We start from the raw sequence: 21,812 nt of genomic DNA, 5'->3' as shown, positions 1-21,812 counted from the left end.
ACTAAAATAAATTTAGATTTTTTGGGAACTTTATCAAAATTTAGATTTATTGGGGCTGAAAATAATTTGGCAAATTCAAATATTGTTGATGAATCAGATGTGAGGTCTCACATGACAGAGGCTGCTCCTCATCATCTGGAACTGATCGATTAGCTTCTTGTGCAGGGGACGCATTTCCGGATGCACCAGTTTCTCGTGGACGGCCAGACCCATGCCGAGGATGTGAACCTGTGGGGTTTATTCAATGAGAACCATTATTGTATGTTTATAACTCTCTTTTGAGTGGTTAAAATGGAGAAGTTTTGAAGGTATTCACCTGTTCCTGCATCAGATCCTTGAGTTGGGTGATCTTCTCCGTATCCTCTGGGTGACTGCTAATGTACTCTTTATCGAAGAACGCCTGGCAAAAAAACACAGTTGACAACTTATTATGAAACTATGCTTTTAGATGATGACAGAATGGTTGATGATCATTCATTTGGGCAACAAATAGCTTGTCAGCTGAATGTGAAGAAGCAGCTCTGCTACTGTGAGCTTTCTTAAGCACAATAAACTAATCTGCCAAGAGAAACAATGTTCTTTTCAACCACTCAAAGTCAAATTTGGTGAAATTTGCACTGACTTCCTGGTATCTGGCGATTCCTCCGTTGACGGCGGCATCGATCACCCCGTTGAGGCACATGCTGAGCAGATTGATGTTTCCATGAAGCTGCTTGTGCTGGTACTGACTGATCAGGGTGCGCAGCTCCTGGTTCTTGTTCTCCACCACATATATGGCGTTCTCCAGTGGACTAACTTCAATCTACAATACATGACGTACATGAGGTAAACACAGGTACTATGAATGTATATTACAGTTTCTGTTCAGTAAATCTGTACAAAATATTGACATTATTGTAAAATTATCTTCAAGCTTAGTGTTTGTGTAGTATAAATTTAAATTAGAGGGCTTTTTTAGTCATTTAATTATGTAAAAAACTAAAACAAAAAAAAAAGTAAATTAATGACTCCCTGAAAGTTTTAGTTTATCATAATAAATTAAATTATGTGTAGACTGAGTTTTACGGAAGTTCTAAGCGGCCATGCATTATTATAATTTTTCTGTCTTGTTTTCTCGTGATCACGACTTAATTTTCTCGTGATCTCGACATAACGAAAGTTGTTTTGTCGTTATCACGACTTAATTTTCTCGTTATCACGACATAACGAAAGTTGTTGATCTCAACGTAAAAACCGTTTTCTCACGACGTAATTGTAGCTATCGTGAGAAAATCAGGGTCGCTATATTGTCTTCGACGATAAAGTTGCAGACCCGACAGCCTCCTTCTCAAGTGTCCAACACTTAAGTCGTCAATCACTGACAGACACAGAGCTAAAATGGAAAATTAAGTCGTGATAACGACAAAACAACTTTTGTTATGTCGAGATCACGAGAAAATTAAGTCGTGATAACGACAAAACAACTTTCGTTATGTCGTGATCACGAGAAAACAAGACAGAAAAATTATAATAATGCATGGCCGCTTAGAACTTCCGTAGAGTTTAGTGTTTGAGTAATACAAATTTAAATAATTAATGCAAAATTTGATTTATTTTATTCATTATTTGACGGAGACGATGGACAGTCAGAAAACTGCCCCAGAATTAGCTACAGAGCTAAATGTAATCTGCTGTCCCTGAGCAGGAGAATACCAAAACAAATAAAAGAAAAACATCAGTATAATACCACGTAAAAACAAAATGCCCGCAAAATTTTACAGATAAAAATGTATAATCCCCAACATATAAACTACAATCCATATTTCTACAAAATATCCCCTATAAATACTACAAACCATCACCCTTCAAAAAGTTCCATTCAGAATACAACAATACTTAATGGTCACACACCTGACTTGTCTTTAACCATATTTTCAAATGTACCTTAAACTGTGCTAAGATGGAACACTGTCTTATATTAACTGGTAAATTATTTCAGTTATTAACAGCCCTTACAGAAAATGCTGAATGTCTAAAATCAGTCACTCTAAAATGCGTTGCACAATCACCTCTCGACGAAGCTCTAGTTTGTCTTATACTTTCAGTACAAGAGAAAACTAATTCCTTCAAGGGTGAAGGTGCAAGATTATTAACAATTTTGTACATTAAACAACAATTTTAGAACCCAACAAAATTGTCAAAAGTAAAAAAAAAAAAATTTTGATAATCAAACAAAAATGTTATCTTTTAGGTTTCTTGTCAAATACTTTTAAAGCACGTTTATACAAAGTGTATAAAGGTCTACGAGTAGATTTTCCTGCTTGTGACCATGACGTAATACAATAGGAAAAATGAGAAAAGATCAAAGAATTTTTAAACGAGAATCTAAGATAACGCCAAGATATTTAAAATCTGGTACAATTTGTAATTTTTCACCATTAACTAATATATCTGGTTGGACCTCTTCCTTTTAAATTTTAAAATGCATACAGGCACTTTTACGAACAATGTTAATGTTAAGCAGCACTGCGTAAACCAATCTAAAATTTTTGTAATTACGATAGATAATTTTTGTGGCATGTGTTCTTTTGATATGTCATGTACATAAATCGCAGTGGCATCTGCGTACATTTGAATATGTACTTCGGGACAAACATCTGGAAAGTTATTCAAGTAAAAACTAAAGAGTAATGGCCCTAGGGTTGACCCCTGGGGAACCTCTGTAAATCTACAATCTCTTCATTAAAAAATATAATTAAAATGTGCATGGAATTTACATTTCTAAAGTTTAAATTGAGTGTTTGGGTAGCATAAATGCAATTTAGAATTATTTATTTTTATTTTAATCTTAATGTTATAAGTTAATTTTCTATTTTTTGCTCAGGTAGTATAAATGACATTTTACATGTATGTAGTTATTTATTTATGCAAAAGTATTTTTAAACCATATTTAATATGTAAATGCAAGGCTTCATGAAAGTTAATTTAAAAATTTCAGTATATAAATTGAGTTTATTGTTTGGGTAGTATAAATTTAGATAGGAGGGGTTTTTATTTAATTTTATAAGGAGAATCATATTAAAACATTTAATATGCCATTCAAAATAATTTTTAATAAAAAAATTTTAATTACATTTTTAAATTTCAATTGAGCTTATAGTACATTTAAACCAGATATTTTATAAAAGTAATCATGTAAATTCACGACTTATTTTTGGTTTAGTGTATACAGATTGATGTGGGGGAAAAAGTAATTTAAAGCAGTTTAAAATAAGGCAGCAACATAAGAAAATGTGAAGAAAAAAAATTAAGGGGTATGAATACATTACACTCCATACACCACATTGACCAAGCAAAAACAGAATGGTCACAACTTCGTAAATTTATTAAAAATAAAAAATAAGTACATTGCATAAGTATTCATACCCTTAACTAAATATTTAGCTGAACTACCTTTACAGCCTCAAGTCTTTTATGTTTAATGCGACAATCTTTGCTCATCAACATTTGGCAAATATCTGCCATTTGTTTCCTCACCTTTTCAAGCTCTTTCAGGTTGGATGGGGGCAGACACATATTTTCAGGTTTCTATACATATAATATATAAATATTTGATTGGGTTCAATCCCAGGCAGTGGCTGGGCCACTCAAAAGGCATTCACAGCGGTGTGTATAAGCCACTCTTGCTGTGTGCTTGGGGTCCCTGTCCTGTTGGAACGTGAACCTTCTGCCCAGTCTGAGGTTCTGAATGCTCTGGACTGGGTTTTAATTAAGGCTATCTCAATATTTTGGTGCATTGAGCTTTTCTTCTATTCTGATGAGTACCTCAGTCACTGCTGCTGAAAAACAGCCCCACCTGCACACCTGCTACCAGCATACTTTACTTTTGGGATGGTATTCTGCAGGTGATGAGCAGAGCTGGTTCCCTTCAAACATGATGCTTAGAATTGAGGTTCATCAGACCAGAGAATTTTGTTTCTCACTGTCTGAGGGTCCTTTAGGTGCTTTTTTTTGTAAATTCCAAGTGTGTTTTCATGTGTCTTCACTGAGGAGAGGATTGAGTTTGGCCACACCGCCATAAAGCCCAGATCGGTGGAGTGTTGCAGTGATGTTTGTCCTTCTGTAGATTTCTCCTATCTCCACATATGATCACGGAGCTCAACTAGAGTGACCAACAGGTTCTTGGTCACCAGTCTAACCAAAGCCCTTCTCCATTAATTGCTCTGTTTGGCCAGGAGGCCAGCTCTAAGAATAATTCTGGTTGTTTCAAACTTCTTCCATTAAGAGTGACAGAGACTACATGCTTCTGTGACCCTTCAATGCTGCAGATTTTTTTTTCTGAACTCTTCCCCAGATGTGTGGCTTGACGCAATCCTGTTTCTGAGCTCTACAGGCAGTTCTTTTGACCCCAGGGCTTGGTTTTTGCTCTGATATGCATCATTAGCTGTTGGACCTTTTATTAAGTGTGTGCCTTTCCAAATCATACCCATTCAATTGAATTTGCCACAGGTTACCTTCACTCAAAGTCTAGTAACACCTACAAGCAATATGAATGCTCCTGAGCTAAATTCCAACTGTCCCAGATAAGGGTATGAGTACTTATGCAATGGAATCTTTTAAGATTTTTATTTTTAATAAATTTGCAAAGATGTTAAAAACCTTTTTTTTTTTCTTTTTCTTTACCATTATAGTGTATGGAGTGTAGACTGATGTGGAGAAAAAAAAAAGTAATTTAAAGCATTTTAACATAAGGCAGCAACATAAAACGTGAAAAAAAAATTAAGGGGTGTGAATACTTTCGCAATGGCACTGTATTTATATTTATTTTTTTAATTATTTATGCAAGAAACAAACAAACAAAACAAAACCAAAACATACACATCGTGTCGGACTGCTGCCCATGAGGCTATCAGCTCCAGATGATTGACTTCAATTACTGAGATTCAATACGCAGACTAAAATGGTCACTTCATTATGTTGATGATACATTCAGGTTTTGTTTGGATGAGTCACCCACCAGCTCGCGCTTATCCACTTCAAACCAGCGGGAGATCCCAGGCAGAGGGTGGGTGAGGATAAGTGTGGTCCGCTCGATCCAGAGACTCTGAAATCACAGATATTTGATGAAACTTCAGCCTTCATCTGTTGTTAAAGTCATTTATCCACTAGTGTTCTGAGAGAAGAACTTCACATTCACCTTAAATTCATTGTCCTTGTCTTTGGGCCCCTTGTGGAAGGGCCGGTCATAACGGAAGCGCCGGATATTATTGACTCTGTAGAAGCTCTTGATGCGGTCCGGCACACGGTCCATCTGCAGCACATCAATGTTTTCTGGAACTGGAGTCACGGCGTAGATCTGGAGGTCTATGGAGCTTTACATGAAGGACAAACAACTACTATACAGCAAGTACTTGAAATGGATAGATAACCCTAAATGAAAAAAACTACAAGTTTATAAACTTTTTTAATTTATTTTTTTGTTCAAAGAAAAAGAAGTGTCCAAGCTGCCCCTTTACTTACAAGTGGTATAGACTTTTGAACAACTAAAATGTATGATATCAAACATTTTTTTAATTAGCTAATTGCTAATATAAATTATAAACTAAGATTCTAATTTAAAGGTTAACTTAAAAAATGTAAAGGTGTTATTAGAGTGAAGGATACACTGAGCATCATTAATTAATTACGTAAAATTGTAATTTTATAAACAAATTAATTTTGTATTAAAATTCTAAATATAAATTATAAATTTATGTCAATACATGACTTCATGGAAGTCTTTGGGTAGTATAAATTCTTAAATTATTTTAATGTAATTATTTATGCAAAATTATATTATATTAAAAACTTATTCAAAATGTAATTTCATAACTTTTTTCATGAATTTTTAAAGTTACATTTTGAAGTATACATTTAATTTATTGTTTAAATACTATAAAAGTAAATCAGAGATTTTTTATATTTATTTAAACAAAATCATTTAAGCAGAAATTAACTGTATTTTAACAAAATTATTTATTGATTGAACATTTCTTTTAATTTACACAATAAACAATTATTAATAAAAAAAACATCAATTTCCTTATCCCTGTTCCATTAAAAGACCCCACAACCAACTTATTATGGAGAAGGATACACTGGGCTTCACCCAGTAAAATCCCCTCATCTGGCTGATTTGGGTGCTGCATGGCGATAGCTTGTGGAAATTCTCCCAGCATTCTTTGCTGAAAGGCTTCGAGTCTCTCGTAGTCATGTCCTCGACAAACAAACTCCTTATTCTGTGTGGAGAGAAAGAAAAATCTATAAATAAATACATACTATATATTGTGTTGCTATATAATTTAAGGTATTGAAAAATCTATTTAATCTTTACAATCATTACAAACAAACAGAGCGTGTAAATATCACAATAGCTCACCCTGAGGAAGAAGGGAAACTTCCGACCATAAAATCCCACCCTGAAGAACTCCGGCTCTAGCCGCTGCTGCTCCATGATGTTGTCGTAATATGCCGCCTCCATTTTCTGTAAAAAAAAAAAAGAGAAAGAACTAAATATTCACACAGCATTGACCTCCTTCTGAGCATAATACATAACAGTACATTAATAGCTGTGCGGTCCACTCAGAGTGCGGTTATATAATCTCTATTCATATATTTACATTTTAAAAAAAGGAACATCAAAAAGCACCGACCCGTATCCAGCTGAGACTCTGATAATCGTACAGGGACTCGTACTGGAAGGCTAGTTCACGGCACAGCGGGATGCCGTACTCCCAACACTGGGAAGAGAACAAGACCAGGACAGCATATGAAATTTAAAACTAGATTTACATTTCTGGAAAAAGAAACACCAGCAGTTCTGGCATGGCAAGTTTTAGGTAGGTTTATAGACACATTTCTTTAAGTCAAGTTCGCACCTTGTTTTCTGTCAGGTGTTTATGAGAATTAAAGGGATAGTTCAACCAGAAATGAAAATCCTGTCATCATTAGCCATTGAAAAAAAAACACTATGGAAGTCAATGGCAACCGTCAACGGTTTGGTTACCAAATTCTATCAAAATATCTTCTTTTGTGTTCAACGGAAGAAAGAAACTCATAATATGTGAAAAAATATCTGAATTGTTTTAACATTTTAAAAATGAATTAAATTACAGTTATATTTTGAATGTTGAAAATGTTGAATTTAACATTAAATTAGAAACTATTTTCTAAATGCATATTACAAACCTTACTATGAACAATTAATATTTTGTTTCATTTAAATAGTTTTTTTTATGCATTGGTATATTTTTGAGCTTGTAATATTAATTCAAATATGAATTCCACGCCCACTTCTCAACATCCAATCAAAAACCGTTTCACAGAACCAAATCCCGCCCTACATTTTTGTCCTTTTCGATAATCTGTCTTTTCTAACATAAGTCTGTGGAGGATAATTGTGCATAGACAATTTTCAATTAAATTTGATATAGGAATTATTCCAAAATGTGTTAAACTGTTGCAGAAACAAAGAAATATCTGGAAAAAGGATATACCTTTCCCTTGTTGAAGTAGTGGATGACCTTACGACAGAGACCCTCTTTGCGATGCCATTCGCTCTGCGCAGGATAGTGCAGGAACTCTCGGAGGGGTCTTTCCTCCCAGTGGAGCAGCTCCCAGTACAGCAGGAGCGTGAACGCCGCCTCTGTGGGACACAGCGGTTGATAAAGTTACTCTTGAGTAACGTACTTCCTTTTACAGCTGGTAGAGCACGGTGCTAGCAACACAAAGGTCATGGGTTCGAATCCCAGTAAACATACATAGGGCCAGATTTACTAGTTTGAAGTGAAGTGACATTCAGCCAAGTATGGTGACCCATACTCAGAATTCGTGCTCTGCATTTAACCCATCCAACGTGCACACACACAGCAGTGAACACACACCCGGAGCAGTGGCCAGCCAGGGAGCAGTTCGGTGCCTTGCTCAAGGGCACCTCAGTCGTGGTATTGAGGGTGGAGAGAGCGCTGTACATTCACTCCCCCACCTACAATCCCTGCCGGCCCGAGACTCGAACCCACAACCTTTGGATTACGAGTCCAACTCTCTAACCATTAGGCCACGACTTCCCGACTTACTAACAGCTTGCGTCAGCGCAAACCGTCTTTTGGTATTAAAATAGTACTGTCAGGCTTTACTAAAGATGCGCAGTGAAGAATTAGCGCTGAAAAGGCGTGGATTTTTGCGCCTGACCGTATTGAATATCCATTTCTAGGAGTTTCCCTTTGTCGCAAAAATTATGGGAGGAGAGTATTAAAATAATTCATGCAATGCGATTTACTAACTTTTCCACTCGTCAAATTACTGGTATTTGCGCCATTTTTTAACGGCCAAAATAAGCATGTCTTAAAGCAGGCGTTAATTTGCGCTGCTCCTGGTAGATTGTGCTAGTCATTACGGCTGCGTCTGTGTTCTTTAATGTGCGCATTGTTAGCAAACCACAACCAGAATTTTCCCCTCCCATCAGCGCTTTTATGGAATTGCGCTCTAATGCTAATTTACCCTATTTACTAAATCTGGCCCATAGTGATAAAATATGTACTTTTTATAGTATTACCTATGTAGCTCCGCCCCTTTGCTAGAAGGACGTTTGAAGGTTGCGTTTTTGTATTTGCAGCATCTCATGCATGAAATGGCGCTTTAAAAATGTGACGCTCAAGTTACAAGTGTAACTTTTAAAAAATGCATCTCTCGACCATACGTTGTTTTTTTTTTATTCCCGTCTTTTTTAAACGTTAAAACACATTCTGTGTGATTTTAAGCGTGTCTATGTGAAGTAACAGAGAAATGTCTCACCTGTGTAGTTTTCGGCCTGCAGGTGCATGTCGCACAGCTTGTGAATGTATCGGATGTACATTTCCTCTTTATTAATCTCCGACTTGTAGAAATTCTAAAAAAAGAGATCAAATGATCCTCAGGTTACTTTTGTTTTATCCCAAAAATGTCACATTGCATATATTAAGTTGACAGAGAATTGAATGAAGGGTAAGACTCACCAGCAGGTTAACGGTGCAACCGATCTTCTTGTTTTCTGTCTCATCGCCTTTCATGCAATCTCTGCCGACACAAGAAACAGGAAGTCTCATTAGACACGCCCTCTGATGCCACACCCACTGACCATATATGGGCCATTTGATGCATTTGCACACAAATATGAGAAGAATGTCTCAAAATTCAAAGTTAGACTGGAATTTGGCTGTTTTTTTATTCAATTTACAAAAAAAGGATATTGTTAAGTTACTATTAATTGTTAATGCTAATTAAAATAAAATATACATATATGAAAAAAAAAAACTAAAATGAGTTGAAGTACTAAAGTTACTAAAACTAAAATAAAATTGCTAAAAATATAATAAATAGAAAAAAATGACAAAAAATAACATTAAAAATGAAAATAAACACCAAAAATATAAAAATAAAAGCTAATTCGATAAATAAATAAATCACAGAGAGATTTACCTGTAGTCCAGCAGTCGTTCCATGAGGCGCGTGACAGACGTGACGAAAGAGACGCCCGTCTCCCTCCAGGTCTCCTGCTCGATCTTCTCCAGCAGACTAGAAATAAGGCACACATATATACAGAATTATTTACAGTCGTTTAATGGGTTGAAGGTAAAAGAGGGGCTTGTAATGGAATATCCATTTGAGTGGCATCTGATAGGTTGAACAGGGTTAGTTTCCTCTTACCTGGGGTACGGCCCAAACAGTTGAGTTCTAATAATCCCGCAGCACAAGGCAAATCAGAGACACTCAGGTTATAACAAGAGTACTTAAACAGCTGGATGTGTAGCTGTGTGTGTGTGTCAGTGGAGAAGGTAGAGCGTGTGTGTGTGTTTGTGCACTTACAGCAAACTGAAGAGTTCTCTGTAATTCTCATCTCCTTTGCCTTCAGACACCAGACTGTCCAGTTTGTCTATCAGTTCTGCTTCCACCTGCACCGTAAACATGAACTGAATTAGGTGCTTATAATGAAACGAGTAATATTTCCTTATTGGTGCTACTTATGTGTTTTGGGAAATTATATATACATAATAATATACAACGATATTTGTTTATTTATTAATTCCTAATTAAATAATTAAATCATTAATAACTCAGGAAAATAACTCAGGTTAAGAGAAGCAGAAAAAATAGCCAAGAAAAGACAGAAAAGCAGAAGCAGGTATAATAGACCTGTTTGAAGTTGCCGTTCTTTCTCTGTTCCCAGTCCATCATATCGTGGAAGATGGGGATCATTATATTTCGGACTTCATTTTGCGGTACAAGCGTCACACCCAAAAATGGGCCAATCATTCCTGGTATGAAGTGGATCTTATTCTCACCTGCAGCCAAACCAAGCAAATTGTGATTATTCATTACGTTTTCTTTCTTTTTTATGGTGGTTCTTTATTGTTAAAAATCTATGTTTATGTAACAAAGAGGGTAAGCTTAGACTGCATCTGAAATCTGTTATTTTTAATAATATTAATAATGAAAAACCCTGTGACATAGAAATGCCCAAAGTTGCAGCAACACCTTATGGTGGTTAGTTTCGAGGTAATTTCTGCAGTGCACTACCTTCTTCCACCTCTAGAGGTCAGTACTGTTTTTCTGTAGGACGTGAGTGTTTGCTGTTAGGTTTTTTTTTCTGTGCGTGTGCAGAGAAATGCAGGAGAAGAGAAACAAAGTCATGAAACAGACTGAGAGAGAATCGAAACACTCACCCAAATTCTGCCACATGCTAAATAGCTCATAAGCCATCATGACCCTCATATCACCATACCTACAAAGACAACAAAAACACGCATAAAAACTCCTCTAAATCCATCCAGCAATCTAAAATGACAAACAAACAGCATGTATAAACATACTAGACTCAGAAAAACAGAAGAGCCACACGCTGGGCTGAAGATCACAGATATAAAGCAGAGAGATGAATCAACCCTCCCAACAAACTCACAGGGAGAGCATCTATCTTGCATGCCATGCAGCAGTCTTGCGTTTTTTGTGTTTGATTATTTGACCAATAACTGAAGGAACAGGTATCTATTAATCATGAGATGCAGATCTCATGGATGACAACAAAAGGAGGGAGAGCTGGCCAGAAAAGACGGAATCCAAAGAGATGTTGCATGTACTCTGGATGGATTTAACATTGATAAGCCCTCGCTACAATACCCAAATTATTGTTTGTTTCATATTTAAATGAGTATCTGGGTTAAATACAACTTAAGCTCTGCTGACAGCATTTGTGAAAGTAATTTGGATTTTTGTCCTCAAAACAAAATGCATTTCCTATGAAAGCCTGAGGAGGAAATACATTACAATCTGCGCACATTTAGAAACAATGGCAGGTTGATTTCTTTGTAGTGCCTTTAGGCATTACGGTGTATGAATGAGCAGGATCAAGTCTTACTTGTCAAAGACCTTCTTCCGCTTGGCTGGTGTCAGAGTCTCCAGCTGTAGACTGGGCTGGTTGATAAACAACACTGCCAGACTGAAGTACGAATTCCACACCTGATGGAAAACAAACACAAATGTTTAGTGATGCAGCTGTGTATTTAATGGAGAACTTGACAAAGTTTTGAAGGAGAAGGAGTAATTTTATTTGGGTGAACTGTACCTTTAAGGATGTCAATTTCAATATTCATAAGAGTTGTGACATGTTGATTAAATTTTAGCATGGCTTCACTGGTCAAACAAAACTGATCTACCTATGATGATAAAGTACATTAACCAGTTCAGATTGGATTGCGGATTTAAGCTGCTCTACATTGGTCTTTTATGGTATATCCAGTGAAAGCCCACACTGATAGACAACTGATTAGGTTGTGTATATATTAGGTAGACTTGAAGCAGCGCTGCCAAAGACTTTAGTATAAAGGTGGTGCATTCCTATTACTTATGAATGGGAGAAAGTGCAACGCACAATATGGTGGAATATTTTCGCCTTCTTGCACGACTGAAATAGCTGCCTGAGAGGCATTTCAAAGATGGTCGCCAAGTGAAATGACTTGCCTTAAAGGGACTTTGGCGCCACTTTAAGTTGAGCATATCTATTAATTCTTGGGTGGGAGTGTCTTAGTCCCCTCTTCCAGAGAGGAAGCCACACCCACCAATTATTTTCCATATCAAACTATTCCGAACTCTTGTTTGGACACTAAAGGCCAGTTTTACTAATAGCTTGCACCAGCGCAAACTGTCTTTTGATGTAAAAATAGTACTGTCATGATTGAATAAAGATGCACAGTGATGAATTAGGATTGAAAAGGCGTGGACACCTTATTGAATATGCATTTGTATGAGTTTCACGTGTTGTTGGTAAATCACCCACAGAAACGTCCACACCCATTGGCGCTGTTTTGGAATTGCGCTATCGTGCTAACTTTCCCTGTTTAGTAAAGCTGGCCCTAATGGTGCGCTCACTTTTAATGCTGCTCTGCACATTTTGTTGACGAAATCCAGTAATTTCTATAGACATCCACAGAATCTAGACCTTTGCGAAATATTTCCCATGCAGATTTCGCAACGTGTTTAATTGCTCATGTAACTTTGCTGAATTGACCAACAGAAATCTGCTTGGTTTCAAAGTATCTTCTGTGTGAGCTGTGCTTCATACATCTAAACTACTGATTACAGACAATGGAAGTTTTTTGTCTGTGAAATTTCGCCAAAATTTCACTAATGTGACCACACCTTAAGGATGCTAATTGATATTACTTATGATATGCTGAATAAGTTTTGCATGGCTTTACTGGTCAAACTGATCTACCAGTGTATATTAACCACCTTAATCAGTTCAGATTGGATTTCGGATTTAAGTTGTTCCACAATGTGTTTTTTTTTCAGGGGATTTCCAGTGAAAGCTCACTCTGGTAGACAGGGCCATGTTTTTTCTCTCAAAGATAACCTTCATTAATAATTCAGTAGATTTGAACTTTTCAGAGCCAGTCTCCCTGGTTAGTGGCACCATCTGTCTTGATCAGGGAGGAGAGCTTCATTAGAGTGGATTAGAGAGAGCCAAGTGTGCCCAACAGCAGGACACCATAAAGGCCCACATCAAGCACGTTTGTGTACGTGGAATATGATATTCAGAAAAAAGAGGTGTGTGCGGGTTTAAAAATTACATTTATGTTTAATATGTGTTTCAGTGCCAGGGAGTCTGTGGTGCAATGTGTGGTTGATGTTCATCACAATCACACACCTTAAAATCAAAGTCAGCATCTGTAAAGCTTTTATGGAGAGCAGGCGACAGATACTGAGTTGTGCTCACAATGATACTGCAAGAAAGAAAAGGGATAACAACAACAAAAAAACATTAGACGATAGAGAGACAAATATATATAAATATAGAGTACTTTTCACAAGTTTGTACGTTTATATATATATATATATAAGTTTCTTATGTTCACCAATGCTGCATTTATTTGATCAAAACTACAGTAATATTGTGAAATATTATGACAACTTAAAGTAAATGTTTTCTATTTTAATATTTTTTTATATGTTATTATTACTGTGATCCAGTGCTGAAGCTATCATCATCATCATCCAGTCACATGATCCTTCAGAAATCATTCTAATATGCTGATTTGATGCTCAAGGAACATTTCTTATTATCAAAGCTGAAAACAGTTACTTAAACAGCTGTTTAATATTTTGTAAAAATCATGATACTTTTTTTTCAGGATTCTTTGATGAACTGTAAATTTTGATCAATTTCATCCCCAAACTTTATAAAATTTATTATAAAAACTTTTTTTTTTCTTGAAAAGTGAATATATGCTCTGTAAAAATATCTAATGCAGTGACATTCATATTGAAATTGTGACTTTACTGTTTTTGTCTGAAAGACATTATATAAATAATAAAAATACGATATTTCAAGAGAAATACATTGTATTATCCCAAATATATTATATATGTTTTATTCAAAGCAAATCAATGTTTTGAACCAAAAAAAAAAAAGAACAATTCCAGAACTACTCTGGAAGGAAGCAGGACTGAGGTCTCACTTGCTGGTCAGCAGTCGCATGACGTTCCAGTCACGCGGGAATATACTGAGCTTCATCAGGTTTCTGAACACACAGAAAATCTTCAGCAAGAACTCCTGCAAGAGATAGGATTGTATAAGCTGAGTTAGAAGAAAGTATTTTCACATTTAACATTTAACAACTTCACCTTTAAGCAATAATATAAATGATTCAAATGCTTGGTTTCTGAAATTTATGAGACGGTTCACCTTTAGCTCCTCTTTGCTTTGGAAGTTGTCCAGTAGGTGTTGAAAATGAATGTCCGACATTTGACGCAGGAGGGACAACAAGCAGGACACATACTCCCCCTGCCAATCAGAAAGTGGGCAAGTCCTTGTGAGCCAATCAATCTGTTCATTTGGGAATCAAACAGTCAATCAAACGCATCGAAAGGGAGCGGGGAAGCAGAATGAATGAGAGACATGAAGACACTGTGGGATGAATTCACTTAACAGTTGTGGCACTTAGTCTCAGCCTCAGACGGCACGCCACAGACCGCCTACAGTCTGCTCACTAAATGTCTGATGCATATTACGTACACAAAATGAAAACGCTGGCTGAAATCACCAGTTCTAATCTGACTAGCTGGCTTTAAACAGCTTTTTTAACTTATTGGTCAAGCAATTTCTTTCTCTCCAAATGGGCAGTTTTTGGCCAGAATAAACTTCAATGTGGACATGTTGTTAGTCAAAAGTCTGGCTATGTGAGACTAGTTTGTGGTATTTCAGCGCAAACATTGATGATTCACCAACCACCCACAATCCAATTAAAGGAGGCACAATATGCCCATTTAAATTAGGTCATTGTCGTTCGTCTTTGGGCAGCCATAACCATAAATGCCATATAAATGACGCTCTTTGTAGAATGTGACAGACTTACAAATGTCAATGCATTTTACCCAACATTAGTATCAGAATATTAAAAATATTTTAGTTATCCTGGCAGTAGTAGTCCATCAAATAGTGATCAAATGATTTTAACTCAGCATGGATCCAAATGCAGCATTTATTTATACACATTTTAAAGACCCAGGTGCTAAAACAACTCAATGTTTGCAAATATGTGATGCTATCAAAGGGCACAGTGGATTCTCTTGTCTGACGATGCTTTTTTAACTACATATACACAGAGACATGATATTAGTTCTGCTGGGCTCTGTTTATAAACTATCTATGATGAATACCTCAAAAAATTAAACATTCAACAACAAACAAAAGCAAGCAAAAGTATATCAAAGGATGCAAACCCATACATCAGGGTGCAGATCAGAGCATGTTTGTGTTATAGTAGTTTACTGTATATCTTAGCCTTCTAAGCAGGTGTTACAACAGACTAAACATAAGAGACATAAGACAAACAAGCATGGGCGAGTCTCACGAAACCTGTCAAGAAAGATTAGGGTCATATTTTAATGCAGAAATGAAAATAATTAAAACATTTCGCATTTATATTTTGCATAAAGAAAATTATGAAGAAAGTAATGGTCCTAAACAGAGGTTTAATTTTCTTTTGTCCTTGAAATATGCATTTATGTGTAGTTTTCGTGAAATTCACCTGCATGAAGACATATTGTATTATGTGTGAGTCAGTGAGTAAGTAAGTGAATGTGAGAGACATAAAACAGACATGAACATGAACGAGAGAGAAAGAGAGAGAGAGCAACAGTGATTACTTTTATATTTAAGTTACAGTAATTGTCATATATATATATATATATATATATATATGATTTGACCGTTTAACACATTAATTTGGCATGATTAATGTTGGAGCTTGAGGTAGATCTATTATCATTAAAAAATGTATTTCTCTAATAATGCGATTTTACTTTCCGAACCTGACTGATGCACTCTGTAGGCAGAAAAAATAAGAACAAGATGCTGGGAAAGAAACAGAAGATGAAGAAAAGATCTCAGTAGGGATGCTGCCAAGCAGGTGGAGGAGAAGAGGGATGGAGGGAAGGAAAGAAGTAGAATATCAGATTTGTTAGTTACTAACAGTGATCTCAGCCGTGCACTGTGGACAGCGCTGCCCTCTTACCGCCTCCTGAGACTGAGATTTACTCATGATGGCCAACAGCGTCTGCAACAACACATCCAACAAACTCTCCACCATCATCTCTACCTCCTCCTGCACAGAGCTCTCCTGCAGATAGGAAACAAGGAACATTGTCTCTTTAACCAGTCATCAATGGGATGTTCAGAGTTTTGATGACATGCACATTGACCGAAGTGTACCAATGAGCTGCTCTTAATAATGGAGAAAATGCTGCTCAGGATTCCCGAGCAGATCAGAAGCTCCTTCTGTTGACGCAGATGCAGATGAATGTGATGGAGAACAACAGGAAGGAGAATTCTCCTTGATTCTGTGCAAACAAACAGAGGGAGTTTATTAACTTAATTCACCTCATTAAGATTTCAGACATTTACACTGTCATCAAAATTTTACCTTTTAGAGGTACAACAGCTTGTCACTGGGGCAGTACCCCTAAAAGGGACAACTTTGTACCTTTTCTAAGCATAAAAGGTGCATATTAGTACCTTAGAGTCATAATATGTACCCTTAAGGTACTACTAGGGGTAAATGAGAGTACTTTGAGAGTACTGCCCCAGTGACAAGCTGTTGTATCTCTAAAAGGTAAAATTTAGCACATTAGAGAGTGAAGATTTCTTAAAGAAATACCTGGGAAGGAGAAAAGCCTGCTATCCACCGTCCGAGCAATGGACTGCAGCTTGACCACATCCATGGACTGACCGATGTGGACCGTACTAGGCATGCTACCCAGAGTTCCCCTCACAAACTCTGCCACTTCCTGTACTGTGAACATCTGGAGGAGCTCGTCAAAAATTGCTGGGAATGAGTTGAGTAGGGCAGCCTGAAAAGATCGGAAGAGACCAGAGAAAGAAAGGTTTACATTTGCAATTTGGTCATTATTTATGTTCTCCTTCAGATAAAACAAGATGAGATGGGCCTGTTGACCAAAGATGGGATGGACATTACCTACACAGCAAGAGATGAAGTAACAGTGAGGGTTCATCAACACCTCATGGTTACTTGGTAGATTAGGGATTGAGTCAATTAAAATTTTTAAGAAGATGCCCCACAATATGCTACCTTCTGGAGACCCACTGTGTGACAGAGTTTCTCTCAAACACTAATCAAACTAAACTAACCTAAACTTGACAGTTACAGGCAGGTGGGGTTAGGTTGGTTCTAAACTTTGCAGGCCAGTGCATCTCTGAGAGCAAGGTTGAAGATGTCTATATAGTCATGGTCATAGTCAAAAACCTTGGTCTTGGCCATTCCTTAATTCAAAGGTCCATTACATCTCTTGCTTCTTAGGACTTCTCTTCCCCCCTTTGCTCAACAGCCCAATGGTACGATCCATTGCAGGCAAGTTGATCTCTGGTCCCCGGTTCAATACCACTCAAGAGGTGAAAAATGGGGGTGTTTGGAGGAACTCGACTTTGTGCAGGAGAAGATTTGGTGTCAAACACAGCAATCAAAACCAAGAAACACAAAGAACCCAGCGGAAGATGCACTGGAAGCATTGCGGAGCAATTGTTGGTGTTGGTCAGATTGTTTGGGTTGTTGGTTCATTGTTGAGGTCTGGTGTTCTGGAAAGGTACGGAGTGGTTGTATGTGATGGTAGATGTTTTGGGCTTTGGCATTGGGTTGGGTTGTGAGGGAGTCTCCGTTCCATTACTGTGGGGCAATTCAACAAGCTGCATCTACTTACAGACAGCAGAGAGAGCCGTGGGGCATTGCAGCTCAATGGCTGCAAGCAGTTGCCCTGGTTGGTGGTGGCTTGTCCTGTAGTTGGCTGGGGACCCTAGGAGGCACAGTGAGGTTGGGCAGGATTGGGTCAAGATACGGGGCAAGGATGGGAAAAGTCCACAAAGGTACAATATGGGACAATTCAGGAAAATATTAAGTCAACAAGAACCAAAGAAGACTAAATCTTCATCAGATTATTTGTTCAAGAATTGTGGGTAGGATGGTCCGTACTGTGTCCAGACATTGATTAATCAAAGTACAGCCACGTGTTTTTTTTTTTATTAAATGATGCTTTGGTAGAGGCATATAATGTATGATGAGATATGGTGGTGACAGAAAAAGCCATGTGGAAGAAATGTTTTGTAAAGGTGTGCAAACATAACTAACAAAGATGTATCTTGAGCATAATCCAGAATTCCACATTTTAAAAATGAACAGAGAAAGAAATGTCATATTTTCCTGTACAAACACTACCCATAACTAAACAAAAGTAACAAAATATATCTTTCTACAAACCCTAACCCTTTACACATAAACCGTCCCACATTGTTTGTGCTGAGGAACTGAATTATACTTTATATGCCTTACTGAGGGGAACTATAACCTGGTAAACAAAGCATGTCTAGGGCTCATAATATCATAGTAACTTGGGGGAGAGAAGAACTAGTTTGCCAATTAGAAAAGCTGTTACCAACAATCCAAAACATCATTGCAATAGGATGAGTAACACATTACAACCCAAAGCAATGGGTTTAAACCACTCAGAAAACCTCAGAAACCACATACATTCCAAACAACATAGCATCATATCAGCAAGTACCATCTTCAGACAAAGATCTAGTGACAAATGATACTACAGTCTCTCAAGAACTTGTTTGGTGGCTTCAGTGTCTTGAAATTTGTCTCAAGTCCTCTAATCTTGTGTTCTTCAAATTTGACACCTTCAGAACATTTCTCATAGAAATGTTAGAGCAGATAGAGCAGATGTCTTTACTTAAATGCACTCCTTCAGCCTTCAGGAAAACCTTGTTTTGTCTAATTGCAACTTTCACAGGATTTTTCTTGAGATGGGGCTGTCTAAACAGCTTAGACGTAAAACTTATTTAGGGTAGAGAGAGACAGATGCATTAATCTCATAGAACACGAAACAAACCTGGGCCTCAAGGAAACAGCTTTAATCTTGGGTCAACAACCATGGATTTGGTGATGGATTTACAACTGATCCTTTCCTTTTTAAACATTAGACCACCTTGATCTTTTGTTCTCTTCGCTTAATTCCTCAATTAAACCAGGGTGAGGTATAAATTAATAAAATCATTAATACAAAAGTGCACAATAATAAAGCATACATCCATTAAATCCCACTCCTAGCAATTTTAGGCTTTTTATTTTTGACACAGTTCTTCTCATATATCAGATTGTCCCTTTAGGTAGTATCTCCTCACAGATGTACATTTTCATAAACATGAAATGTGAACAGTTCTTGAGTTTAAATCTGACCTGGGTGAAAATGAGTGTCTCAGAGCTGCGACTGTCCAGACTCAGCACGAAACGGATGGATTGGAAAAGCTCCTGGATGCTAGCCCGAAATTGGTCCTCCTCCATCCCACAGGTGGCCCGGGAGTAGAGGATCCGTGACTGGACGATGAACTTAAACAGGTACTCTAGAGCCTGGAGGTAGATTTACAGTTAACAAATGTAGCCTGACAATATCTGCAAGTGCCCAAGCTTTTCAGCTTTTATGCTATAAAATGTCTTTAAAACACTCCAAGAACAATCAATACAGACAATCCCTGTGCTTGTACCTTGAAGACAAATGAAGAAAGTTCAAAATTGTAATATTCGGATGGGAAATTTGTACTTAACTCGAGTGCTAATTAAACTAAATACGTCATATTTCCATTAAAACAAACAAACAAAAAAAGAAAAAGAAAACATTTTGTACCGAGCTGTTTTTTTTTTAATTCAAAGCAAAGAGTTGTAAATATTATAATGATTAAATGGATGAGTTTGCACAGTTTGTGCATCAAAGTCTCCACTGGCTTTCATCAGCCAATTTCAAAAGCTGAAGTAAATGGTTTTACTTCTATATACTTGAGTACAATTAAAAGTGGAAACTTTTCGTACTTTCACTCAAGTATGTGTTCGGCAAGATACTTTTGAAAATTTTGACACAGCACCCACACTTTAACTGAATTATAATTTCTCTGTACTTTTACAGTGCTTGACATTTTAATATGAGGGTACTGTCAGCACCAAAATGAATCACCAATCAAACCAGCAATGGCAATACATCTCAACAAAAACCATACAGTGAGGGAATAGGAAATCTTTAAAACATTTGCTTCAGCTCGTTATCTGTAAAGGTCTGCACTGAAAATGTAAATGCATTATTTATTCTAGTTCCTGATAAAGCTGCATCACTGTTTAGTTGATAGTGGCCGGCATATGATTTTATGTGATTTTTTTATTTAGCTCTGTTTGTGTGGTTATACAGCATACTTGGTAAAATCAAGGAGATCTCACCCTCATGGCTTCCTGGATGTGATCCTGTCGAACAACTTCTGCTGATCGGTCCATATACCACTTCAGACAGCGAATCAACTCTCTGAATTTGAAATGAAACATCTAGTTATAACATATTCAGATTGAAAACCTTAACAAAAATATCCTGTGAAAATAGATGGACTTACTTATAAGCTAGTGCTCCAGCAAAATGCTTCTGGATGTACGTGTCCATCACAGGCCGGAAGTGATAAAACTTACTGTCCCGGAGCAGATTGATGATGAACACCTAGACAGAGATGGAAAGCAGGTCAGATCCAAATTTCTGACTGATGTTGAAAATATCAGTATGCATCAGTGTTATTTTAATATATATATATATATATATATATATATATATATATATAATTAATAAAACCAATAAATCCATTTTTAAGCCGTTCTAACTTTAAAACATCACTTCTGGACAACCCCCCTAAAAAAAAAACAAGTCAGTAATCCATAGTAGCACTTCCTCCAGTGAAGAAATCCATTTATTGTTGTCCTCTCACATTAAAATCCACCCATAATTTGTATAGAACTATTTTGGACACCTTTTGGTTGTAATTTGGGCTTGATCTGTGCATATTTCTCTCCTGATTCATATGAGATGAATCTTTTTTTTTTTTTTTACTAGATAAAGCAATATTATGGATAGAAGACTAATGAAGACTTAATGATGGATTTCTTACCAACGTCTAACAGCTTTTCAGTTCACAAAACATAAACTGATGTACTTGTGGATTATTGTGATGTTTTTATCAGCTGTTTGGGCTCTCGTTTTGACGGCACCTATTCACTGCAGAGGATCCATTGGTGAACAAGTGATGTAATGCTATAGTAAAACTTTCCAAATCGGTGAAGAAACAAACTCATCTACATTTAGTATGGAGTAAATTTTCAGCAAATTTTTAATTTTGGGGTGAACTGTTCCTTTAAACTAAATAAAAAATGAATATACATGCAAGAAGAATGCATCCGTGTAGGTTCCCTATTCTCCACACAGAAACATGACAGATGTATTCAGGCCAAGAGAGGCTAGAACATCTTGACTCTTTTTACAAGAGTACAAGAAGCTAAAGGCTCTCTGGAGACACCACTATCAAACAGCTGTGAACGCCTAATAATGCCTGGATCCACGCCAGCTGAAATCTTGCATTTTTCAAAACAGACACACACACACACACACAGCATGAGCACACATGAAAGATGAATCATGCACATTTATGGGTGTTCACACACACAAACACACAGAACATGTGGGTGTGAGTCTTTTGATGAATGGAAACCGGACACGTTATTACAGCAATGAATTATTAACGTTAGGTAAGCTATGGCGCAGTCCTACAAATGTCATTTGTTAAAGTTTCTAACCAGTGACTGAAACACCAGGGGTCCATATTTGTCTGTGTTGTCATCCAGAATGGAGAACAGCGTGTCGAGGATGTCTTGAAGAAACTGGAG

General features: G+C 36.9%; 1 protein-coding gene across 1 annotated transcript in view; it reads right to left on the bottom strand.

Moving 5' to 3' along the window:
- Window positions 1–21,812, bottom strand: part of LOC306867622 (dedicator of cytokinesis protein 3-like) — a gene marked incomplete at both ends in the record, with an annotated part of 204,398 nt that overhangs the window by 9,401 nt on the left and 173,185 nt on the right. Inside the window, 27 exons of the mRNA XM_079413390.1 lie at window positions 112–228; window positions 317–400; window positions 623–802; window positions 4,997–5,083; window positions 5,177–5,343; window positions 6,116–6,257; window positions 6,398–6,502; window positions 6,672–6,758; window positions 7,515–7,663; window positions 8,812–8,905; window positions 9,012–9,072; window positions 9,475–9,570; window positions 9,703–9,729; window positions 9,862–9,947; window positions 10,189–10,337; window positions 10,719–10,777; window positions 11,411–11,511; window positions 13,199–13,274; window positions 14,010–14,104; window positions 14,237–14,335; window positions 16,026–16,172; window positions 16,265–16,392; window positions 16,710–16,902; window positions 19,305–19,475; window positions 20,331–20,412; window positions 20,498–20,598; window positions 21,723–21,806. Coding sequence (XP_079269516.1) covers window positions 112–228; window positions 317–400; window positions 623–802; window positions 4,997–5,083; window positions 5,177–5,343; window positions 6,116–6,257; window positions 6,398–6,502; window positions 6,672–6,758; window positions 7,515–7,663; window positions 8,812–8,905; window positions 9,012–9,072; window positions 9,475–9,570; window positions 9,703–9,729; window positions 9,862–9,947; window positions 10,189–10,337; window positions 10,719–10,777; window positions 11,411–11,511; window positions 13,199–13,274; window positions 14,010–14,104; window positions 14,237–14,335; window positions 16,026–16,172; window positions 16,265–16,392; window positions 16,710–16,902; window positions 19,305–19,475; window positions 20,331–20,412; window positions 20,498–20,598; window positions 21,723–21,806 — 2,967 coding nt within the window. The remainder of the gene's footprint in view (window positions 1–111; window positions 229–316; window positions 401–622; window positions 803–4,996; window positions 5,084–5,176; window positions 5,344–6,115; window positions 6,258–6,397; window positions 6,503–6,671; window positions 6,759–7,514; window positions 7,664–8,811; window positions 8,906–9,011; window positions 9,073–9,474; window positions 9,571–9,702; window positions 9,730–9,861; window positions 9,948–10,188; window positions 10,338–10,718; window positions 10,778–11,410; window positions 11,512–13,198; window positions 13,275–14,009; window positions 14,105–14,236; window positions 14,336–16,025; window positions 16,173–16,264; window positions 16,393–16,709; window positions 16,903–19,304; window positions 19,476–20,330; window positions 20,413–20,497; window positions 20,599–21,722; window positions 21,807–21,812) is intronic.

This window comes from Barbus barbus (genome assembly GCF_936440315.1).
Source record: "Barbus barbus genome assembly, chromosome: 49".
In the NCBI taxonomy this organism is placed as follows: domain Eukaryota; kingdom Metazoa; phylum Chordata; class Actinopteri; order Cypriniformes; family Cyprinidae; genus Barbus; species Barbus barbus.
The sequence above is the reverse complement of the archived record's forward strand: the minus strand, read 5'-3'. Positions and strand labels throughout refer to the sequence as shown.